This window comes from Zalophus californianus, chromosome 12 (assembly GCF_009762305.2).
Source record: "Zalophus californianus isolate mZalCal1 chromosome 12, mZalCal1.pri.v2, whole genome shotgun sequence".
In the NCBI taxonomy this organism is placed as follows: Eukaryota; Metazoa; Chordata; class Mammalia; order Carnivora; family Otariidae; genus Zalophus; species Zalophus californianus.
The window spans coordinates 26,453,269-26,478,178 of NC_045606.1; the positions used below are offsets into that span (position 1 = coordinate 26,453,269).

At 35.8% G+C, this 24,910-nt stretch overlaps 1 protein-coding gene across 3 annotated transcripts in view; it reads right to left on the reverse strand.

Annotated features, from left to right (window-relative positions):
• The window catches only part of PCLO (piccolo presynaptic cytomatrix protein), a 391,986-nt gene that overhangs the window by 39,149 nt on the left and 327,927 nt on the right, over positions 1-24,910 (reverse strand). For all 3 annotated transcript variants that reach the window (XM_035723252.1, XM_035723251.1, XM_035723250.1), the window contains 3 exons: positions 23,752-23,946; positions 7,317-7,446; positions 3,218-3,291 (listed from right to left, as the gene is read on the reverse strand). In XM_035723252.1, the coding sequence (XP_035579145.1) occupies positions 3,218-3,291; positions 7,317-7,446; positions 23,752-23,946 (399 nt within the window). The remainder of the gene's footprint in view (positions 1-3,217; positions 3,292-7,316; positions 7,447-23,751; positions 23,947-24,910) is intronic.

The following is a 24,910-nucleotide window of genomic DNA, read 5'->3' on the forward strand; positions in this document are numbered from 1 at the left end:
GGTGGGGGGAAGGGCAGAAGGATAGAGAGAATCTCAAGCAGACTTCCCACTGAATGCGGAACCTGACATAGGGCTCTATTTCATGACCCTGAGTTCATGACTTGAGTGGAAACCAAGAGTCAGACACTTAAACCAAATGAGCCACCCAGGCGCCCCTCTATGTATTCTTTTAAATTTATAATTGTTTGTAAGGTTAAATACTTATTACAGATTTCTTCTCCATATTATTAGCAATCTCTTATATATCTCTTATAGTTGGACATCTTCATGCCCAACTTCATATAGATATGTAAATTATAAATTTGCTTATTGTCCAAATTTCAGAAGTAGCTCAGTCAAAAATAATCTGTCCAAAATATTGTTACTAAAAGGGCACATAACTATAAATGACTCACATTAGATTATGTATTCCATCTTATCCCCATCCTCAACCTCCAGCCCTCTGCTCAATAACTAATCTGAGTTTAACTACTGATAAGAGTCAGTTCACTAAAATATAAACATATTGACTCATAAGTTTAAGTAAGATATAAAATAGCTTATGACTGGCTCCTTCTTGTGGGACTGATGGGAAAGAAGAAAGCAGCATTAGGATGAACAATTTTTGTTCATTGACAGTTATTAACATTTATAATAAGATAATTTATCTATAAACTTTAAAATTAAAAGTAAAATTAAGTAATTCAATTTTGAAAAAAGGGCACATGAATTGCTTCTCTAATTACCTGAATTCTAAAGTCATATGAAAATCAGTGGGCATTATTTTCATATATTATTGTATCATTTATTCATTCACTCAACAAACATTCTTTTTTTTTAAACCAAAAACATGAAAAGCTTTATGTATTCAAAGGAAATGATTTAAAAACCGTGAGGGAAATTACAAGAGAAAATAATCAATGGAACATTGTACTGTGCTTTTTTTTATGTTATATTAATCACCATACATTATATTATTAGTTTTTGATGTAGTGTTCCATGATTCATTGTTTGTGAATAACACCCAGTGCTCCATGCAGTACGTGCCCTCTTTAATACCCATCACCAGGCTAACCCATCCCCCCACCCCCCTACCCTCTAGAACCCTCAGTTTGTTTTTCAGAGTCAATAGTCTCTCATGGTTCGTCTCCCCATCCGAGTTCCGCCCCCCTCCACCCCTGTGCTCTTACTGCTTGAAAAGATCTGATTCAGTATTAACCAAAGTCCCTGATGGATGGCATATAGAAGTTCAACAAACATTCTGGAAGCGACTCTATGGGTAAGGCTCTCCTGCTAAGTGTTGGGCCACCAGGATGACTAAACCATAGCTCTAGTCTAAATGTTCAATATAATGGAGGAGACAGGCATAAAAACAAGTAAATTCAAGTCAAAGAGCAATGATAACAAAATATGCAAATTGTGGTGCAGACAGGAGCAGATCCGGTTAGTGGTAGAAGAGCATAGGAGGAGAAGGAGGCAAAATCTGAAAGAGGGTGAATTAAATTCAGGACATACGTAATTTGATTCATCTATGGGATCTCGAGGCAAAATGTAGCACTGGCCCTACACCTCTGGGCCCTTAGTTTCGTTCTCCAGCTTCCCTCTGCTCTCCTATCAGGGTAGCTGTCCCCTTGGCTGCTTCCCAGGCTCCCCTGGCAGTTGGCTTCCAGCGGGATTGATCAGGCATTGGCAGAGATTGGAGAATGGGAAGAAGGAAGTAACCAGGATATTTCTCCCCATCCTCGTCTATCTCCAGATGTATTTCTAGCATTTATTGTTTCTCTTCCTTGTCTCCTGCTCCCTGCAATTCAGGCTTGCCCTGGTTTCAGCTCTCAGGACAGTCACTTCCTTCTGCCACCTCACAAATTCTGCTATTTCACTGCCACCTGCTCAGTTTCTCAGGGATACCATGAGTATACAATCATTGCCAGCCATCAGCTTCCTCTATTTTAAATATTCAGAGTGGTTTCCATTTTCTTGGTTGGACACCTGGCAGACATGAACTATTGGAGGCTGAATTCCAGGGAGTCTGGAGGGTAAATTTGGAACTAATCAACATACAGATGAGAATGGCTGAGTTTATGCAGAGAGAGAGTGTGTAAAATGGTTGGTAGATTGAGGGTGGAACCCTGGGGAAAATGGCAGCAGATAAAGAAAACACAGTCTTTGAATGAATCTAAAGAAAAACTTTTAGTCGAATCAGAAAAATGTGGTATCTACTAATCCACAAGGAACCTTGGCATCATTAGCATTCAGCATTTGCCAGATGAGGTTTCTGAAGACAGATCAGGTCACCAGTTAGGTAACGGGACCAGATTTGAAATCCAAATCTGGGTTTCCTATTTCTTCATCGAGTGTCTTTGTGATACTGTGCCATTAATCATTCTCTTTCATAGCAGGTGATTTGGCATCATTTGCTTGGGTTCAAGTTACTTGCTCTTATCTTGTGTGATATTTGCACTTCAGTCTCTTCTTATGTAAAACTGGTATATGGTATTATTTACCTTTATAGGTAATTTTAAGAATTAAATGAGATAATACATGAAAAGTACTTAGAATAGTATAAAGTAATTAAGACAGTTGAAATTACTGAGAGGTTGTGCAATCCAAGAGGGATAACAGTGCTGTCAGATCTTATCACAATATTATGAAAGATAAGCTAGTCATTGTTCACCTTACAGATACTGAATATGTGTCTGCTGAAGTTAAAGATTCTCTTGCATTTTGTAATACATTTGTTTAACAAAACCAAATTTAAGTTCAAATTGGGTTTTCACTTTAGAAGTTACTTTAGCCATTTTTTTCCTATAAAATGATTTTTATACCATTAGTTTCTTCTGAGCTCCATACATTTAAGATTTTCCATTTTAAGTGATGTTTCATGATTTATTTTCTATTTGCATGGTATTTTAACAAAACTTTTTTTAAAAATCTCAACAAAATATTTGTTTTTTACTGAGAAAGTCTTCTGATTCTCTCTCCTGTCATCCTTTTCACTCTTCTTTCTTGTTTAACTTTTTAGTATCCCCTACGTACTTAATGTTAAATATAAATCAAGAAATTGGGAAATTGTTAAATGAAATTACAAAGTAATTCTAATCTACTAGGTAACACAGAGAATGGTGCTATACTTCCCAGTGCTGTTGCCATTAGCACATAGAAATTTACATTTATATTCGAAGAGAAACAAATCAAACACTTGTAGTGTAACATGTAGATTCAACAAATTTTAACTTACCTTCCGGGTCTGCAAGTCCCACTCCTACTCCTGGCTGTTTTACAGGTTCTTGCCCATTCTGCCCCATCTTCCCTCTGTTTAAAAAGAAAATAAAAGGTTATATATTTAGTTATGCTCTCCTAAATGCAAATGAGAAGACCAAGTTCCCCAAAAATAGAATGACATTATATATTCAGACCTGAAATAAATTACTTGAATGGCAAGTCTAAACACAATAAATTGCTCTGTATCATGTTAATTTTAAAATAGGGGCTTGTTTCTTATTCTTACTTAGTCTGAGCATAATACCTCAAAATTCAGTGTTTTATGATTGACTCACTTATTAAAGATCAGACTATCATGAAATTATCAAAATTTTTTGAGAATTGGGGTGTTGTTTATTTTTATTTTTTTTGCATTTTAAAAATTATTATTATGTTATGTTAATCACCATACACTCCATTTTTAACTCAAGAAGTGAGAAGAGTTTTTACATCTTTATGTTTTGTTATGATGACGTGTACAGACCCTTTGGTGAGAAGGGAAATGTTGAATTAAATAACTTGCAAGAATAATATTGTAATAACACAGATCTTTATTTCACTTAGTGACTTTCAGATCCTGTCGCTGTTTTCAGCTGTGTATAGCGTATTAGCTTTTGAAGTCAGACCTCCTGGTCTCTGCCTCTGGCTTCACTATTTCATGCCGTGTGTAATCTAAGGCAAATCTACTTAATCTGGTGAATCTATTTCTTCTTTTGTAATAAAAAGATAGTAACACTAGCTAGCTTTGGGGTAGGACAAAATCACGTGGAAAACAGTACTTAACACAGTGCCTGAAACATCATAAAATTCAATAAATAGAAAATATTAATAGGTAGGTATGCACATAATGGCTTTAGAATTCAGCCAGAGTCTACTACCCTTTTAGTTTCAGCCTCGAACTTTCTGGAAGGCCAAATCGGTGAAGAATTCATGATACTCTGAGCACTGTGTGTTCAGAATATTGATAATGTAACAGCCCAAACACTATAGGCTACTTCTTATTTTTTCAGTAACAGAAAAAGCTACATGGCATAGAAAAGATTTTGGAATTGCCTTTATACATACATAAGATGTTCTAAAACGATGAAATAAAAACACCTAAGTTTTAAAAAGGGTGTTTGAACAAAAGAACTCCTCGATACTATACTTTCTAGACAATAATTCTAACAGCAGGATTTGCTCACAATTAATTCTTACTTTCACAAAAATATTTGGTTTGCTGAATTTGCTGAGAATGTGATCATATTTCTTTCTTAAGAATCCAATTACATCTCACTTGAAAACTACCCTAAAGATCCTACCATTCTATAGAGATGGTTCTGCACATAATGAAAGGAATAGATATAAACTCAGAAATTATTTTATCTTGAAACCCATTACATTGTTCCATTATGACAATTCTAGGTCAAAGGTTTAAACACAAATTTTTATCAAGTGTGAAGGACTTGAAAAAATGTTAGAAATCATATATATACTTATATACATATAGATACAGTCTGCATCTGAATATGTGCCAAAAAAGTCTTGATTAAGCAATAAAAGGAACTTCAATTTGTGTAATTGCTTCAATGAGATTCAATACAAGTAGATGATAAATTTAAAAAAAAATTTGCTCTGTTCCGATCAGACAAGAGAAAATCTTCATAACTCAGTAGCAATCTTACCGTGAGCAATACTAACAGAGGGAACCAAACGTCTTGTTACTGAGTCAAACTCAAATGAAAAGGAAAATCATTTTAGGAGTGTTCATCTAACAGATGAGAGTACTGAAAAATTACTCTTCTATATATGTCAAATTTTAACAAAATAATTATAATTTTTAGTAATAGTAAAATTTGGGTAATTTTTTATTTGATCTCACATCCTAGGTTTCGAATTTTAATGGTATCTGATATTCAGCTGCAGTCTTTGTTTCTAATGAAAACGGATTTTAACATTAGGTGCACAGGGAAAATGTGTATGAGAGGCATTTCTAAGATTTTACAGGTACTTCTGCAGCATCATGAAGCTAAATAAAATACGAAGGAAACTTGACTGTGGGTTATGTGAAGGATGCAATTTTTCTGAATTCCCGGGAAATAATCTTCAGCTCAGAACATGTGGACTACACAGTTTGTAATTTATATTTGTTAATCAATAACCGAACAGTTATTGAACTCTTATGTTAGCCTAAGCAATAATTGTGTTAGACACAAAAGGGCATATAAAAGAAATACCAAATACTGCTTTAGAAAAGAGAATTTTCTTTGTGCTCAGATGGCAAAACAATGGTGTGTCCGAGGCAGTTTTGAAAGGCTTTAAGGAAAATGGGAAAAACAAAATTGGAATGTGGTATGTATGTAAAAAATACATAATCTAGTTCTACTTCAGATATTCAGATATTGAGGAAATAACGTGCTTTTTCTCTGGAAGTTAAAACTTTATCATCAGTGTTAAATTATTTGAAAGGTATGGATAAATTGGAAGGATATTAAGTGATGTGTGGTTAAAAAAATCACAAACTCATATGATATTCACAGTCTAGAGAGAGAAATGTAATGAATTTGCTGAAATTCTCTTCATAAAAGATCATCAGAGAAAGAGGAGTAATGAGATCAGACTCCTTTTAGAAGTAATGTCCAATAAAAGAGAACTGATTAAATATAAATAACTATTGAATCCATAGCCTAAGTCTTAAAAAAAAAAAAAAAGATTGGCAGGTGATCCAATAATGTAACAATTTAAGTAGGAAAAATATAACTTGAAAATCATAAAATATAAATACATTTTTCACTGTAGAAACCCCTTTTCCCCATTATTTTGCTTTTGTAATCTGAGCCATTATATAAATATTGGGGGTATTCTGGACAATAGAAGGAAAGATTTATAAAAACCTTGACACTAAAACAAAGAGAAATAGAATTCCACTCCCAGAAATGGCTTCACGCAACACTGGAGAAAATGAAGAAGATCCTTTAAGAAGGGCCCAGATCAGGGGTCTGCAAACTCCATAGGGAGCCAGATAGGAGATGGTTTGAATGGTCCTGTACTCAGGTCTGCCTCTATAGGGCAGAAGCAACATTAGGCAACACATAAGCAAATGGGTGTGGCTTCCAATAAAACTTTATTTATGGACACTGAAATTTCAGTTTCATATAATTTTTATGTCTCACAAAATGCGATTCTTCTGGTATTTTTTTGCCCCCAAATATTTAAAAATGCAAAGGCCAAATTAGCTCACAGTCCTCTCAAAGCTAAATTCTCCCTGACCTAGATCCCGGAGATGGATGGTCCAATGACGTTTTTTAAAACCTAGAAAACTAGTTCCTTAGGAGGAGAAGGAAAGGTTGGAAAGTCTAGATTTTGATATTGGAACAGACATAACCAACATATGTATCTTGGATGCTGCTAACTTTTGCCACCAACATGACTAAGCCCATTCTAACACATCCTAAACACAATCTGCTTTCGTTTTGCATTCGATCTGCAATATCATTTTCTTGAGGCTTAACACATTACCAATGAACTTTATTCCAAGCTTATCTACTGGGGACCCTGTATTACTTGATATTTGTTGTGGAAAATATGGAAACACTTCAAAATCTTCCTTTTTAATTGTGCAAAGATTACTGAAAAGCCTCTATGAGGAGCCCAATGTGTTATCTGTTTCAAAAACGATATATGAGCTCTTAAGATATGTTTAAATCTCTCCTGATTCAAAGTAAATTAATTTAAGTTTATCTCAAACACCAATAATATTTGTGTTTGATCATTATATGATTACCTCATCAAGGGACTACTACTGCTGAACTTCATTTAGTTATTATTGTAGCAGTTTTTCCATTAAATACAGATTGCACTGATTAAATAGTCCTGGAAGTGACCAGCAGTCATCCTTACAATTAACTAAATTAACCCAATCTTTCCCGAACAGTCTATTTTCTATGGAGGCAAACACAGTTGAATTGCTTCAGGGACAATGAGTCGAACTGGATAATTATCTAGTTATTTCCTGTTAAGTGTTAAGCAAAGCTTACTCATGTTATAACTTTGTAGTGGAAAAAAAAAAAAAGAAAAAGAAAAACCCCCACACTTACATCCGTGGAATAGGAAATAGATTGGTCTCCCCTGCAGTGTTGCCGCTTCCTTCACTGTCCACGCTATACCCGCTGCCGGAGGAGCCAGTGGACACGGAGCTTTCTGCAGGCCGGTGATTGGTAGGCTTTGCTGCATGGTGTGGGAAGAGTCAATACCACAGTCAATCAATGAAACTCCCATTGATCTCCAAAGGCATCATTCTACGTTTTCTTCATTTACATGGATAATGAAACAGCTCTAGCAAGAACTCCACATGTCTTAATCTGCCTGTCATTTTCTTTTCCTTAACCAATAAGGTGCTGTGGTAACACTAAGGACTTGATTATTTTTATTGGACATCGAAGTAAAACAAAACAAAACAAAACACAATTGTTTCTAGGGCTAAATCATCAGATTTGTAGACTGAGTTAAATAGTATGTGACCAGTCTATTACTATTATCATTATTACTGGTTCTCTTTGTGGTTTATTTGTACAGTATTACAGTAAGGACAAACAAATATGAATTTGGCTATTTCCTGGAGAAAGGAGTTTAGAAAGACTTGGGTAGAGAGAAATAGCGGGATAAGGGAAACTTTCTTAATTATTTTCCATATTAGCCGATAATCTGTTTTTCTCCTGAGAAGTGAAGATGCAAAGTAGAACAGATGGTTTCAAGAAGTGATTGAAGAATTCTGTGCTCCTTTGTATATAACAACTATCTCCAGCAAGTTTTTAAATTTGAAGATCTTTGCTTCCCCTTCAGCATTTCTTCATCTATGATTGGGACTTGTTTCAATAATTCCTCAAGTTTGATTCTTTTGGATAAAGCAACCCATATTCCCATAGAAACATTATAATTTTGTGTTGTTTAATGCAGTAGGAGTATAGTACTAATATTGTTAGTGTAGTTCTAGATCAGAGGAGATTTGGGGGGAACTTTTGACGCAGAAAAACAGAAGAGAAGGCAAGTGTTTCCTCTTCTTTTTGTGGAAAGAAGCTTGTCTAGGCAAATTTTAAAAATTATTATTATGTCTTCTGCCATATGGTCAGAATTTAAAAGCATGAGCTTTGATCATACTGACAGGATTTGGAATCCTAGCTCATTCTAGAGTAAATCTAAACAGTCTCAGCTTTTGCATTTGAAAATAATGGGTTCAGTACGCATACCTCAACTCATAAGATTGTGACCATGAGAAGTGAGATTAAGCAGGAGCTCAGTTACTTTCTCTTCCTCATCTTGTGATTTTATTTGTCATGCCCCCAACCTCTTCTGCAGGGTTTTCCTGTCAATCACTGCTCCATAATGTCTTTGAGCATACCTAGCCCTGATAATGAATTTGCCTCGATTTTCTTTCCAATTCTAGACATGTTCTAGGATACAAAAATACTTCGAGTCTCTCTCTTCTATAAAAACACCTGTGTTCAATCAGAAGTTTCTTAAGCATTTGGATAGATTCACACTGCGGGCTAATCATTGATAATCATTTAATGACTCTAAGATATCTCCATTTTTCTTAAAGGGATGTATACAAACACAATGACTCTTAATGTGGTGGAATTTTAATAAAACCAATACATCCAAATGAAGGGAAAACTACAGACATTGTGAGGGAAACCACTTGAGGACAGGAAATCCACCATCAGGGTAATCGGGATCAAGTCTTGCAAAAGTTTTGGTTTTTCCCCACTTCTCCACTTTTTCCTTTGTGGGACAACAGATTCTCTAAAGCCACCAGGACTTGTTATAATATCTATTCCAGTGATAGCAAGATCACTTTCTCAGAATAGAGAAATAAGGAAAAAATGTTGGGCAATAACATAGCAGGTATCTGTAAGTTGGGACTAGCTATTTAGAAAAAGGCTTGAATATTGTTAAATAACCAGTCACAGATCAATTACTAGCAACCCGTAGTAGATTTGAGGAGACAGAACGGTAGTTATAATGTTCGATATTTTCTATGTAGGAGAAACCCAGATGGTGTAGTTAGTGTTAACTTAAGGACTTTTTAAAAGGATAACTTAAAAAATATAAATGACTATCATATATGACTGATATAAATTATGAACATTTGTAAAGTAAATTAAACTGTATAATCAAACACATAATGAGTCAGATTAGTCACCTGGTTGTAAATAAAGGAACGCTGCCACATTTTTTGATTGGCATTATGTAATCCAATCAACAATATTGTTAATATTTTTTAGTATGATATTGAATGAAACACTTTAATACCATCAACTGGAAAATCTCAGTATACTACTTTCAAAAACAAACCTTAATATATGCTAATTTTTAAATCAACTTATTTTTACTAGATTAAAACAATTTTCAGCCAAGATCCATCTTGCAATGCATCAAAATAGCTATTATAGCAGAGCTGTCTATTTAAATTTCAAAATATTCAATCTTTTCTATGTGAACTTTGATTTTACCTGATGCAATTTCTAGTTCTATTCCTCTTCTGGAAAATCTGAGATGTGGACAGAATGTAAAACAATATAACAAGAAGAAAGGAACAAGGGTAGAAATAAATTTAAGGAGAGCTTTTCATCTTGTCTAGGTGAATAGAAATCTCATTTGGAAAGCCTGTACAAGTGTTGTCAATTTAAATGCAAACAAATAATAGTTTATAAGAAACATAAAAAGAAAGAAAACCAAATCTAGAGAACATATACATATACTAGAATAAGTCTAAGTCTACTTAACATATTTGAAAAACAAAATTATGTGTAAGTTTGAGTCTAAAGAAACTTCGGGCAGTTAGAAGTTAGTTGAACAATTCAGATAAATGGAGATGTTTGGCATCATCTTACCAAAACATCTGGTGCTTGATATATTTTTTTTTTCCTAATCTGGTATGGAAGTGTAGGGTAAAGAGAGCCTGATGTCTGGTAGTTTCTAAAAATGAATTCAACTAAAAATGTAGAAGAGACCTTTGCTTTTTACTGGGCTATAGCTACATAGCATAAAATGCAATTAAACATACAGAAATGCAGAGGTTTTGATAAACTGGTACAAGTATTTTAATAGTTCTTTATCAGATGCTTGAAACAATGCATATATTTACTAATTTTTTTCTCTTGAAACAGTCTCCAAATAAGAACATATCAATTCTCTTACACTGAGCTAAACCTGCATTATCTCCAACACGTTAATGAATAAAGTGCTTTTATGACTTGATATCCAAGGCTAGATCTCAAAGTAACTTCAAGGCATCTCATGATTTTGGTCATATTCTTTACTTTGCCTCTCAAAGTCCTTAACCATCTGCTTCTTTCCAAATGTATCTCCTGTCATTCCCCTTTGTACACTTTTCATGGAAGCCCACTTAGACCAGTCACACTGGCTCCCTTGGGTTTGGCTTTTTTTTTTCTCCTGAGCTGTAGCTGGGCCCGTTCTTCTGATTTTGTCATGCCTTTCTCTGCCCCTGTCACTTTCTCATATCGAAATTGTACTTGTCCATAAAGGCCCAGCTCCGATTGCACCTGCTCCGTGTATTTTCCTCATCTTCCCACTCAGAAGCAAGCTCTTCTCTATCCGTACTCTCCTAGCACAAGATCACAGGTCTGTTTCTGCAATGACCACTTTCTATCCTTGGCTGTGGTTGTCACATTCATGTTGCTGTTGGAAGCCAAGCCTGTGTTTTCTCCACCACAGCCTTCTCAAAAGCTTATCCTGGAACTATGCTCAAGCCATATTTAATGAAATAATAAAATTAATAATTCTTTCCCTTAACAACACAACTCAGACATCCGAATGATTAAGTAGATATTTTACTTTTCACCTGGCTGTGTGCATTATGCAAATCACAAATCTCTCATTAACACCACTTGATGTGGGAGGGCTATTTTTTTTTTTCTCCATGTTTTGTCAAGGAAACCTGGGGCAATGCAATTTTTTTGGGGGGGGGTTTAAAAACAGAGATGCAACTTTAATCTGTTATATGGTAGAGAAAAACGTGATCACTCAACTAGGTATTTTATTTTTTCCCAATCCCTCCAAAACCGGTTTAATTGAAAGGAATATTTAATGATAACCCACTAAACATGGGAGTGCATAGTTTTGTGAATTTAAAAAAATCCTAACAGATCATGGATATTTTATATATGTATTTAAATTGGAATGATAGTAGTAAATAATATGTATAGTCACATTCCATGGGAGAACAAGAGGGTGTTCTTATTTGTGCTGGTTCCAAATCTGGGTATACAGACAACTGGTGAACTCTGGTTTATATTTAATATATTTAAATATAAATATAATAATATTTAAAATAATATTTTATAACATTAAAACTAAATATGACTTTCAATAGACTTATGATTCCAAATTAATAATTTAAAACTATTCTACCTTTGCTTTATTCTCTTTAAATAAGAGTTTCAGAGATCATGGACCTATTATGCTTGAATATATCATGTGCCTGTGTATTGCACATGAGAAGTGTTTCTTTTATGAAGGACTGAGGCTTAGTTAATAATAAAATGCATTTTGGAAGCCTACATTTTTATGTCTTCTTTCTTTTTTAATTCCTATTTGTACTATCAAGTACCAACGAGGAGAAAGAATGTAATCTCATAAATATATGATGGAATAAGCCCACTCCCGTAGAGAGGGTTCCTGTACCCTAGAGGAATAAATCCTAGAGTGTTAAATCATTTCCGTCCTCAATTATTGAGGGGGCATTTCAAGTAAACACATTTACCTTCTGTGAGGCCATTCAATCTGTTTTAAATTATTTTTTGACCTCTTCATTTTCTTCAGCTGCGAGATAGTTAGACATCATTTTGTTTTATTACTCCACTGTGGCTAACCTTAATTAAACCTGGTAGTGTCTTTTTGACTTCACATCTATCTTCAATTAGTTGGCTCTGTTGGTTTTTTCCCCCCTCAACCATACTTAAAAATGCAGATCTATCACTGTACCTACCACACGAGGGCAGCATTAGGCTCACAGTCCGTGGAACAGAACTGTAGACTTGACTTTGTATAATTGTGGAACCATGGAAATTAAAAGGGGGCAAGAACTCTAGAGATAGCCCGCTCCAGAACCATCATTTCGCCTATAGAAAAACTAAGCCCTAGAAAGATAAGTGATTTGTTCCGCGTCACACACTAATCAAGGAGAGAAAGAAAAGAAAAACTAAAAAAGTGCTAATCCACTTTTCTGTCACATCCAATTGTCTCAAAGTGAGATTGTGAGGTCTCTGCCTACCTCAGAGTTCCGGGTTTGGGATGCGGGACACGGCCTTGCTGACTGTGATGTTCTATCGCTGGTTTAAATCCTTGGTCTAGCTCAAAGATATATCCAAATATTTTAGGAATAATTTATAATGTTGGTAGTCTATAATTTCCCAAATTACTTGGTGGATACAGTATTAATATTATCTTCAGAGATCAAAATATATATATGTGTATATATATATGTATATTTTTTTCTTTTGCTAGCTTTAACTTTAACCTAGCTGGACATTATTTGGTGACCTTTTCTACTTTCTCCCCACTGCCTTTCGCTCCATCTTTCTATTCTTATTGCTGTTTTTCTGGTTATTTTTACTAATGAGATCTTGCAGTTTTATCTCCTTTGTTGATTTGCTTTGAATGTGAACCTGAAAAGGTCAGGTTCTAAGTTCCATTGTTACCAGCATTATTTGGTAGGTTTTCCCTTGAATTCGGTCCAATCACATTTTCTCTGTTCCCTATGACAGTTTAGGGGTATTAAAATGAAAAAGAACTTTAGAAATTTAATACTTTTTATGCTTCCCCCTCCCCAAATGGCAAAGGTACTTTCAAAACAGCTACTTGTAGGAGTTTCCACATACTTCCAAATTACAAGTTTTTACAACTGAAAGTATTAAAAACAGCTCAGACTTCTACGTCATTTCTTTAAAATGGCAAATTATGGGTGAATGAATATATATATACGTATAATCTCACAAAGTTATAACCAACCATGAGAAATGGAATGTCACAATGTCTTTTTTTCCTTATAAAAAAATCAAAGTATGTCCCTTAAGATATTCCATATTCACATAGTAGCTTCTCTCAGAGAGAAAAGAGGTGTGAGGCCTCTTACTTGCTACCATCCAGCACAGGTAGTAAAGCTTAGTCTCGTTCACACTCTTCCTTCTCCATCCACACAGGCCTTGGGACTGAATTTCCAAGACGTTTCAATAATCAATTCAATCTCTTTTTATCTAATGCTATCAGTAATTTGCAGGTATTTCCCATACTCACTAATCATACATTCTCTAGCTTTGTAGATAATGGGATTAATGGTAACTTCCGGGAACAGAAGTAATAATACATAACTTTAGTATAGGAGGTGTTTGGAAGTGAGAGTAAAATTAAACTAATAACATGGTGGAGAGGATTTTTTTCTTACATAAATATATGTGATGGCTCATTATGCTATAGTTCTTATATTTTTGCTAGAATGTGGCCTTTTAAGTACACCTCCCTTTTTTAAGCTTTTTGGCTCAGAACTAGTTTTCAAAGAAGTAAATAAAATATTTAAATGTTTAATATTTAAGTATACTAAATAAACTAATACCAACATTTTAATATTTAAAATATCTAAAATGAATACAATTTAAGTGGAAACCAAAATTTCCTAGTAACTCTTGGAAAAAAGCTCGATTAAGATATTATCATAAATGAAAATTTTTAAAAATCATTTTATCTTTAATAGATTTAGGCTATAATTCTAGTTGTGTTCAAAGAGATAGAATCAACAAAGAATTATATTAAGTACCAAGTTTTGGTTTTGTGCTAAAATATGCTAACATAATTGTTACAACACAATAAAGATTTTTATCTTTAAAAGATTAATAGGGAGAATCATATTTGGAAAAAAATGCAAGATTTGAATTAAGTTCTCAAGAGAAGCTCTTACTTTTACAATATCCATTTAATTCTACTTTGAACAACAAGTATTCTCTCTCTTGCAGTTTGCTTGCAAAACATGCAGGACTGTTTGAGTGGAAAGTAATTTAAAAATAATGTTTTGAAAAATGTTCTTACATAATCCTGAAATTGCTAACTTAGATCAAGAACACGTAGATAACAAGGATGCTCTCCTTAAATGAAATCCAAATAGTTCGATTTATATAAACATTTTGCCCACAGCAGACTGATTTATATGGCTAACATGACAAATACTATTATTTTTCATATCATTCAAATGTAGTCAGTGGCCACAGAATTAAGAGGAGTTTGGACAATTATTTGATCAATGCATGTCCCATCCTATGGGATCTCACTTCTCTAGTTAATCTCATTAATCTCTCTACTTTTATTTATTTATTTATTTATTTATTTGACAGAGAGAGACAGCGAGAGCAGGAACACAAGCAGGGGGAGTGGGAGAGGGAGAAGCAGGCTTCCCGCTGAGCAGGAAGCCCGACGTGGGACTCGATCCCAGGACCCTGGGATCATGACCTGAGCCGAAGGCAGACGCTTAACGACTGAGCCACCCAGGCGCCCTAATCTCTCTACTTTCTCCAAATAGATCATTTTCAAATACTTTCTCTCCTCCTATAGGTGGTTATTATCTCAGGGGACTGTAAAGATTATTAGGAAGAACCAAAGCCAGGACAAATAAAAATATAATTGATTATATTTCCAGATATTTCTAAACATGAGGATGTTTGATTGCATATAAATTTAAGACAATGGCTATGCATTTTTTTCTTTTTCAATCTCAGTGGAGCAAAACTTACACTTTTCCCATTCTTCCTAATTCTTCCCAGATATCTAACTGGTTATTCAAAAAATATTACTAGGATGGGAGATTCCCAGGGACGGTTATTTTCATCTGTTTTGTGCACTACAGGGTCACTAACTCTTTGAGGAGGTTCTGGAACATAACATTCATTCAAAAAATGTATATATGAATATGAATAAATGATGAGCAACTAATATATGTAATTCAGATAATATTGTCCACAAATGATATTTTCAGAACTCCCTTTTAGCTTTAATTACTTAAAAACACATTAAATTATTACTTGAAAATTAAAAATCAAGAATTAGGTAAGAGGTTAAAAAACTTAATTTTTCTCAAGTTCGAATCAGAGTGTTGATCTTCAGTTTTTCTTACACCAACAAAATTAATTTGATCTCTATGAAACTGGTAATATAGATACTACAATAGAAGATAAAAGGAAACTATTTATAACAATTGTTTTTCCAATCAGCCTTATCTTTAAGATAAGGATGCAAATAAAATTTATTCTATCTTTATAATACACCCTCTCTGTTTTAGGTTGGGAGCAGTTTGATTAAAGCTGATTAGGCAATTTACCAGTCAAACTGTGAAAGTAGTAGTAATAAATATGGACATACACTCATAATCTGACCTAAATCAAGCCCAATAAAGTTTAAATATTAAATGAAAAATTGTCATTTGTCAATCTTAATAATTATAAATTAACATTAGATGAGAAAGGAAAGAAGGGATTCTGGAATACAATATAAGAGAAAAAAAAGCATAGAAAATTTAGAGACAAATATGACAATTAGATCTGGGAAGAAACCTCCAGTTACCCACTGTCCTTGGCTACTGGAAAGGTTATGACTGTGCATTTGTATAGATCAATGGCTCCTAAGCATTTTGATCTCAAGACCACTTTTACATTCTTAAAAAATATTGCATTCCCCTAAGAACTTTATTTTATGTGAGTTATATCTATCAATATTTATCATATTCAAAATGAAGAAAATTTAGAATAAGCAATTGATAAGCACATATTCCATTAGTGTTCAAAGCAATGATGTCATAACTTCTCATGTAAATGTAGGAAAACCCCACTGTACATGAAAAAGAATGAGAGGGAAAAAGGCAAATAACACTTAATATTCTTGTATTTGATCTTGTAAGCCCTAAAAGTGCCCCCAGGACACACACTGAGAATTACTGGTCTAGATCTACCATAACAGAAATGAAGTATTAACTATGAAAATAGAAGAACCCAATTAGCATCAGCTTTTTTTGACAGTCATCTTAAACCGCTATATACAGGATTATTCTATCATGCCGTTCATTTTTTTATTTTATACTTATAGTAAAAAATATCAAGCTGTTGGGCTTTCTTAAAAAGATTTATTATTATTGATACTATTCTTATTAACCTCTCTAGCTTTGGAATTTGTTCCATCTAGAACTTCGTAACTCTACAAAGTAGAAGGTCTGAACTAAAAATTATATGTATCAAAAAATCATGCTTGTCTGTTCTACTCTTGCTTTAAAAACTACTTTATGGTTTGCAGAAACCCACAATAAATAATAATATTTGGCAGGCATAAAATAACACACATTCTTCCAAAAAGGGGTTTTCTCTACATAAAGTCTTTGCTGGTACCTTAATAGTTGGATGAAGCCAAAATAGTGATTCAATAGTTATTTACTTTATGAAATGTCATCAGCAATGAGAATGCTCTATAACAAACTAAAAGCATGTAATAGATCCATATAGAAAGAAGTTTCAATTATATACTATAAAAAAGTCCATTTTTTTATACCTTTTTCTATAGATTCCAAATTCATTTTATATAGTCAGGTAAAATTATAATGTGACCTATAGAACTTCAAATAATGTGGTTTTCAGTCTGAAATGTGTTCAGGAGGAAAAGTGGATTTTGTTCCTGTACTCTTTTAAAAACAAGTATAGCAGAAATTTTAGTTCACTGTTTTGCTTATAAGTTTAATAAAAGGGTGCCATGCTCCTTTTATCAAGCATTTTCTTCTTAAAAATGTATGTTTTTGTTTGATCTGTAACATCAATATTTTGATTACTGTTCAAATTATCAATTTAATTAATTTTTAGCCTTCAGTATCTCCATGGAAATCTTCAGTTATCTTAACAGTATCTTAAAATACATTGAGTTATAAAGCTATGACTGTCTACATTATTCCTATTCATATATCTAAAAAACTCAAGACCCCGATCAAAATTCTGCATTTCTGATATAGTATGTTTTCATTTAAAATCAGTAAGTATCTTTTTTTGGCTCCTCAATGATTAATTGTATATTTATACATTCAACACAGTAATAAAAGAAAAAGAAAAAAAGGATATTTTCAGAGTCTGGCTCAGTACACATGAAGGTTCCTTTCATCCTATCCCACTAACTAAGCCCCCCATCTGTCCGCCCCCTCCCATTATCTTGCACAATGCAGAATAGGTGAAATATCATGGTTTTACATAATGTAGTACATGCAGATGAGAAGTGGAAAAAATCAAGTAATTCATGGGTAGTTAGATATCTGGACTTAGGCAATACTGTTAAGTAACCAGATGGTGCCTTTGACATTCCTCTGCCTCTCCTTAGGTAGTGTTTCCCACAGGTCCATGATCCCTCCTACCCAAGTGAACACATTCCCAGCCCCATGCTCATATTGTGCCTTTTGTCCAGGGTCCCGCACTGTGTCCCCATCAGCCTTCTCATGTTCCATGCTTCTCATTTCTTTCCTCCATCAGCATTTACTTGCCTGTCTCATTTCCTCAGGGTCCTGCTCCCTGGTGGTAATTTGATAAAGTAACTTTTTTTTAAAAAATAATTTCTTCAAGCCCAAATAATTTGCATTTTAAAAATTAAGTTGAACTTTGTTAAAGATATATCATAAGCAGCATTTGAAGGGACTTTGCCATGTTAAAATTTGATCATGTCTTCATAGTCACATCCAATTATATAGGCCCATAGCTAGATCGTTTGACTAAGGTGCAGCCATATTGAAGCCAAGTCAGATACTTGGGTAGACCAGTTGGTCTTGTTATTCATGTCAGATGAAATGAACATATAAATCCCCAGTGTGAACCGGACATGTGGATGGCTTGTTGCAGACCCACAGCTATTACTGGAAAAGAACAAAAGTACCCATGATAGTAGATTGGTGGATTCACCTTTGTGAATAAACGTCCATAAACAAGAGACAGTGTCACATGGTCAGAGCTATGTACATTTACTGTCACTTTGCATGTATAGCAGAGATATTCCTGGCAATAAATGTTAAATGACTAAAGAAAGATTTTAAAATGCGTAATCATTCTTAAGAAAATATGGAAACTCTTAAAAAACATTTAGAAGAGCATTTTGATCTTCACAGACAACAAAGAAAACCCTTGTCCCCGGAAAAACAGGCAGAGAACTTTGAAAGCTGATATTATCCAATTTGAGTCCCTCAGATTTTGTTGGATGTTTACTGTGTTCAGATCATTACAGTTTCAATTTTCTTTTCATTTTCAACTACCCAAAGTTTTATTTGTGTTTTTACATGAACACATTGAAATGAAGAATGCAAATCTGTTTTTATTAACCTCTTACATACGTGACAGGGAAGACTTCACCTCCAAATGAACTCACTTTGATTTCTCTTCTGATTTCTCCTTTACTTCCTTTTGAACCCTCTCCTTCCCAGAAACAGAGAACGCTAAATTCTTTCTGACCAAAAGTGACCATCTACTTCCAGTCAGAAGAGAATGGGACACAGATTAGCTATCGCCCTTTGTCACCAACAGTACCCTCTACTCCCGGTGCCCGCCCCGCTTCCCAGCCCGGCCACCCCCTACCACTTGCCCAAGAGAGCAGCTCCCACAGAGTGATGGCTTAGTAAGAGTTCACCACGACAACCTGCAGATATGAAACTCTTCTGTGACAGGTGCTGAAAATGAGCCTTATTGAAAGCGGAGTTTCCAGCAGTGGTCTGTGGAAGTAGCTTCAGGCTTTTCTCCTACAACTCAGCCACTCCAAGGAATGCTTAATCATAATTCCCGCACACAACTTATTCAATGGTTCATCTGCTCTCCTATCCTGTCCAACCCGTTCCAATGGCTCTTATCTCATTTCCCAGGGTGGAGGGACATTTCTCCTCAGCCTCTATTACTGTTCCTAATTTTAAGATTCACATAAAATCTTAGTATCAAACAAGAATATCTCAGGAATTTCAAAAGCCACTTAAAGTGTGAAATAGTGGATGTCAACTAAGTTAATTTTTAAGGTTTAAAGAATGCCTCAATCTGATTCAGTTTGAGTATGGTTTAAAAAAATAACTATTTTTTAAACTCTCCTCTCTGGTTGCTGCCACCTTCTAAAATGGTGGAGCCTGTGTTCAGTCAAACTGAACAAATTTTGCTTGGAACAAAATCATTTCCAGGGATTTCTAAATACAAAAGAGTTGTTTAGGCATCAGGATTATCTGGCACAATCTGTCTAATCTTTCTTTTCAGGGTTCCTAGCGTGCAACTAAACCCCGGGCGGGGAGAGAAAGTTCTTTCTGGCTCACTCCATAATTCTTGCTTGACTCATATTTTATGCTACTTCAGGCAGAAATCTGCTGAGAAGTTCACAAAAAAACATTCGAAAGGCTCTTTTGGGACAATTTCGTCACCCTTGATAGAAATGACTACAGATGTACACACGGTCTCTACAGACTCCGCTTACTGCCATACTGGGCTCATGCATGAGAGGGTTTTATTTCCTTGGGTTTGTGGCAGCTTAATTTTCAGCCTTCAGAAAAAAAGGATCATGTAGGGAGAGCAAGTCTAAATTGTATTCTGCCATCATTTCTAGCAACCTCTCATCATTTGTAAGAACTTAAGTGACAAATAACAAGTATGTAAACGACAATTGTTTTTACTGAAATCAGAAGAGTTTGATTTCAGAGGAGCCAACGTATTTAGGAAGCAAAGGTTTAGGCCTAGAACGAGGGTCCGGTTGCCAATTCTAGAAATTTCTGTGTATTCTATCCATCACCCCAGCCCTCTCTCTGATTGCTCACTCAGAAAACGGAGATAAGAATATCTGCCATGCAGACCTCCTCTACTAGGTGTGATAAATGAGAAGATGGGTGACAGAACACTCAGTACCATGTGAAGAACTGTTCAAATGAAGGGCATTATCATCAGAATGCAGATGGGACTCTGTGAACTCCATTGTGAGGTTTGAAATGGAAGGCTTTTATCTAAACACTTAAAATTAATAATAATACTTATTTATGCAGTTAGTGAACGAGAACTTGTTGGCTCTTTGTATGTTTCCATCTCATACCAATTTTTCTACACTTTAATTCTACAGCATTTTATACAAATTTAATCCTATAGCATGTTTACTCTTAATTGGCAAAATGCATGGTTGAATTATATTCTTGGTACATTTACAGTAGCAGGGAAATAATTATGTTTTAGAAAACGGCATTTCATCTTCAGTACCAAATTAAACAAGAAAGCAGGCTATGTTATCTTGATTATTTCAATAGAGAATGGCTTCAGGATTCAGTCACAGCACCTTATGTGGATGAGAATATCCATTACAGCATTATGCAAAGAAAGGGAATTAAACATATTTTGCTACAAATTTTAAGAACCACGTCAAAAAAATCAGACAAAATATTACATAGTAATACTGAAATCATGATAATTTAAAATAGAGTGAGATAGGGAAGCATTTCATTACTGTGACATCATTATGGAATACTTGAAGAAAATGAGTAACTGTAAGAAACCAACTGAACTCATTTGATAGAGAAAAAGATAAGAGGAGGGATTTTAAGTACTTTTGGGAAGTAACAGTAAGCTAATTAGAAAACGGAATCTATGCACAGGGGATAATTACCTGGCTAATTCAGAAAACATCACTGTGCTTTATGCTACATACATTTTCCACTGCCCCTAAATATCTGATTTGCTGGGACAAGAACGTATTAAAAATGGTAGTTTTTGGAGAATTAGGAGAAATACAACAGGAAAGTATAAGGCTTGATTTTAATTTGGGGATGAGTAGAGAATCGTAAAATCAAGTATTTTCAGGTTGGAAGGGACTGAAGGGGGTACCGCTATCCAATTTTTTAACCTATTTTTTAAAACCCTTTATTTTATAGTGTTTCCGAATTAAATTTGAAGATAATTTTATAATCACCCTCGTTTGATTCCTGTCACTGGTGGTGATACTCTTTTCTTTGGGGAAAACTCCAGGAGTGTTGGGGTCTAGCTAGGGATGGATACAAACTTGTTTTCCTTTCTGAACACGGCTACGGAATCATGTTTAGATACACCTCCAAAGCCAGGGCTCAGGGGATTTGTCCTCCTCTATCCAGGAACCCGAGAATACTGTGGAGTAGATCAGATGTGGGAGCCAGAGACTGTGGTCGTATTGCCTAGAAGAGCCCAACCCCAATTCACACTCACATGTTTATGTACACTTGGTGCTTTCATTTGGTCATAATTTTCCATCTAGCTAATGATGTTTCAACATCAGACTTGGTTCCGCTCCCAAAATGTTCTATCACAGAGGCCTCACTAGCAACGGAACAGTAACTAGCCATACTCTATTGCAAGGAATCAAATGAGAAAGCAAAAACTGACACACTCATTTTAAGCTGCATCATATAACAATGGCTCAGAACCCAGTAGTTTATGAATGAAATAAAGATACTTTATTTATTACACAGGCACTTGGATATTCACATGCCCAACACATCTGATACACTTAACAGCTATGGAAACATGGGTGGAAAATGTCTGTTTGTAGGATCAAGAGAGAACTTTCACCATGTAAAGGTGAATTAGTGCATTAACAATTTTCCCCTTACTTTCCTCTAAGAATTTCCAAAATCCACTGAAGTTTTAAAAAGTTACACTTGAAATAATATGCAACAAAAACTGATCTACATTCCAACTGGTACGCTAATTTGAATTTTGAGCAGTTTAAACTTTTATCACAATGCAACATATTTATAGTCATGCTTGAACAGATTAGGTTAGTAGCATGCATTCCATTCTGCAATATGAATATTGTTAATCTAGTTCCCAACAGAAGTCAAAAGATGCCCAGTGCATAGAAAAATACAAATCACTGTAGTCATATATTATGGGACTGATTTGGGGACTTACACAGTGATGATGAAGTCCTGAAATGCCATGCCCACAAAAGCACATCAAAAAGTGGATAAACAGATTTGATTAGACAATCTCTAAAAAATTAAAAGATGAGGGCTTTAAATGTGGGGGATGTTCTTGCTGTGTGCTTTGCATAGCGCCTTTCTGCTCACCTCCTTCTGGCTTGACTGGTCCATCAGACACCACCTTCCTGAGGGCTAGCTGGCTTTGGTCTTGGTTGCCATTGGCTGGTGGAGGCAGATTATCAGACTGAGTTCTCTGAATGGGGAGGACGCCCGCTATGCTGTGTCTGTGCTGCTTCCTGGCATGATTAGACTGACCGCTTTTATGTGCTGCTGTGGCAGTGTGGGTGGAATGGAAACCCAGAGTACGTATCCTCGGATGGAACCAGCTTCAATGTCACTCATGCAAACAGAAGTGATCTTTTGCTCCATCTCAAGAGGCTGTGTTTTCAAATGCCAAAATGACACCACATGCACAGCACTAGAGGGGTTAAAACTGGCTGTTTCTCGGGAAATGAAGACTTGGGGAGATGGGGATAACATCGATCTCTCTCCATGATCTGGCTAAGGCTGCTTGGAAGCAAAAGGGCAGCTCCGTTCGTAAGATCTCTGCACTTGTTCAGTTTTTCCGTATCGACTGACTACATTTTTGCAAATTAAATGAAAATACAGCAATTAAGATGGGTGAGTTGTTATTCTTTAATTGGCCTCTTGCCTGTGTAAGGATTTCCAGTGGTTAGAAAAGAAAATAGCCTATAAATTCTCTGATATCATATTCAAAGTGTGATCCAACAGAATGGACCCGACTGTGCTCCTTAATGAGGGGACATCACCTCATCACATATGTCTACAGATATAATTAATATTATGTACTTTTTGGAAAATGCAAGACATGATTTTCTTCACAGATTTTTTTTTTTTCCCCTAAAAGACTAGAAAGTTTCCCACATGGAAAGCTACAACATTTCACATGCATAATTCATTAAGGTTTCTAAGCTTGAAATGGCTTTCCCCCGACTCGGTTGGAGAATTCGACTGTTGGTCGCATTACTCTTCTGCCCGACAAGTTTTGGGTGTTTTCAGATGCGAGAATCTCATCTCTAATCTGCTCTAAATGCTTGTGTGTGTGCTTTTTTTTTTTTTTTTTTCTTTTTTTGGTGTAATGCCTGGAAAACTGGCAGCCACTTGTGCTCATAATTGCCGGATTCTCAAGGATATTTAAGCGCACACGAAAAGGACACACGACACTGCTTTGCCTGCAAACGTCACAGACACAGCTACCAAATACTATGAGCCAGGTTGGAGGGATGGTGGAGACAGAGGGGAAACAGCCAGTTTTATTGCCGTCCACGTAAATAAATAAACGAAACCAAAAATCGAAGTAAGAAAGAGCAGATTTATGTCTTGGTACTGTTGTGACACGGACAGAGGGACAGAGGATGGAGGGAGCAGGGTCTGCCAGAACACGGAAAGCGAACGGGAAGGACAGCAGGAGAGAGAGAGGCAACAGATGAACATTAAGCTGCCATGCTGAGGAATTTATTTGCGTCTTTTACTTGGTTGCAGGCGGAGCTGCTGCACTGCGGCTTCGGCAGCGGCTATGGCAGCCCCTGCATCTTCCAGGTGGCTCTGGGTGACGCTGGTTTTGCTCTGACTGCGCGACGGTCCGTGAGAGCGCAGGTGGCCTTCGGAGGAGGATTTCGAGCTACCAGGACTACTGTGGGATTTCTCAATGGTGGGAACCTGCATGTCTGGTTACAAGAGGGTGAGACGTGAGTTAACAGCGCTCCAGCGTTCCTCCTGGCAAGCTTGGTCTCACATAATTTGAGACTGTCTAAGATTTATGTTAATTCTGTTTCCTTTTGGGCTCATTTATGCAACTGCTTGTCACTCGGCGGTGTGATTAAACATTGGGGGAACAGTTGTGGGGAGGAACGTCAAAAGGATAATCATGTCGAGAAGACAGAAGTCTGAGAAGAGGACATACATCTATCTAACTAGCCTCACGGAAATGCATATGTTAACTTTCCGTTTCGCGAAGCAACTGCTAATTCTAGGAGGGACCAGGCAAGAGACAAGAGGCTCCCACGGCCACAGAGGAGTTTCCAGTGAAAATGCAGGGAATGCCTGGATGGACGGGTGTGAGTCACCAGGACACATTAACAGTGGAGACTGGAGAATCGTGTCTCAGGGGATTTCAGAGAATGTATATACAGATCCCACATTTACTATGGCCATCAGAGACAGAGAGAGAGAGATCTTTATGCTAATGATCTTCCAGAAAGTTAATCAGGACAGAGTTGATCTGGCCAAGTGGGATCCATAAATGATCTATAAAGCTCACTCATAAGTCATCTGTAGCCCTCATGGTAGCCCGTGGTTTGTCATATCAACTCAGTGGCCTACTGGACTCGGCCTTGTGGTTTTCCATCTCCAAGAACACTTGCACCTGTGACCCATTCCTTTCTAATGCACAAAGAACCACTTTTCAATTTGATGTACTTTCTGAGGAGAGAAGGGAGCAATACTCAGGGCCAGTATAAAAATTTAGAGTTGACACTTATAAATAGTTCAGTATGCCTAGGTGAGATACTACATGGTTATCTCATCTAGGCAGCAACTCGGTTTATGATGAAGATTAATGTTGTGTGGTAGGATAATCGGCAATGAACCTCTCAAAGGAAAAGCTCATTCAAATGGGAATTCTGTGTGTAT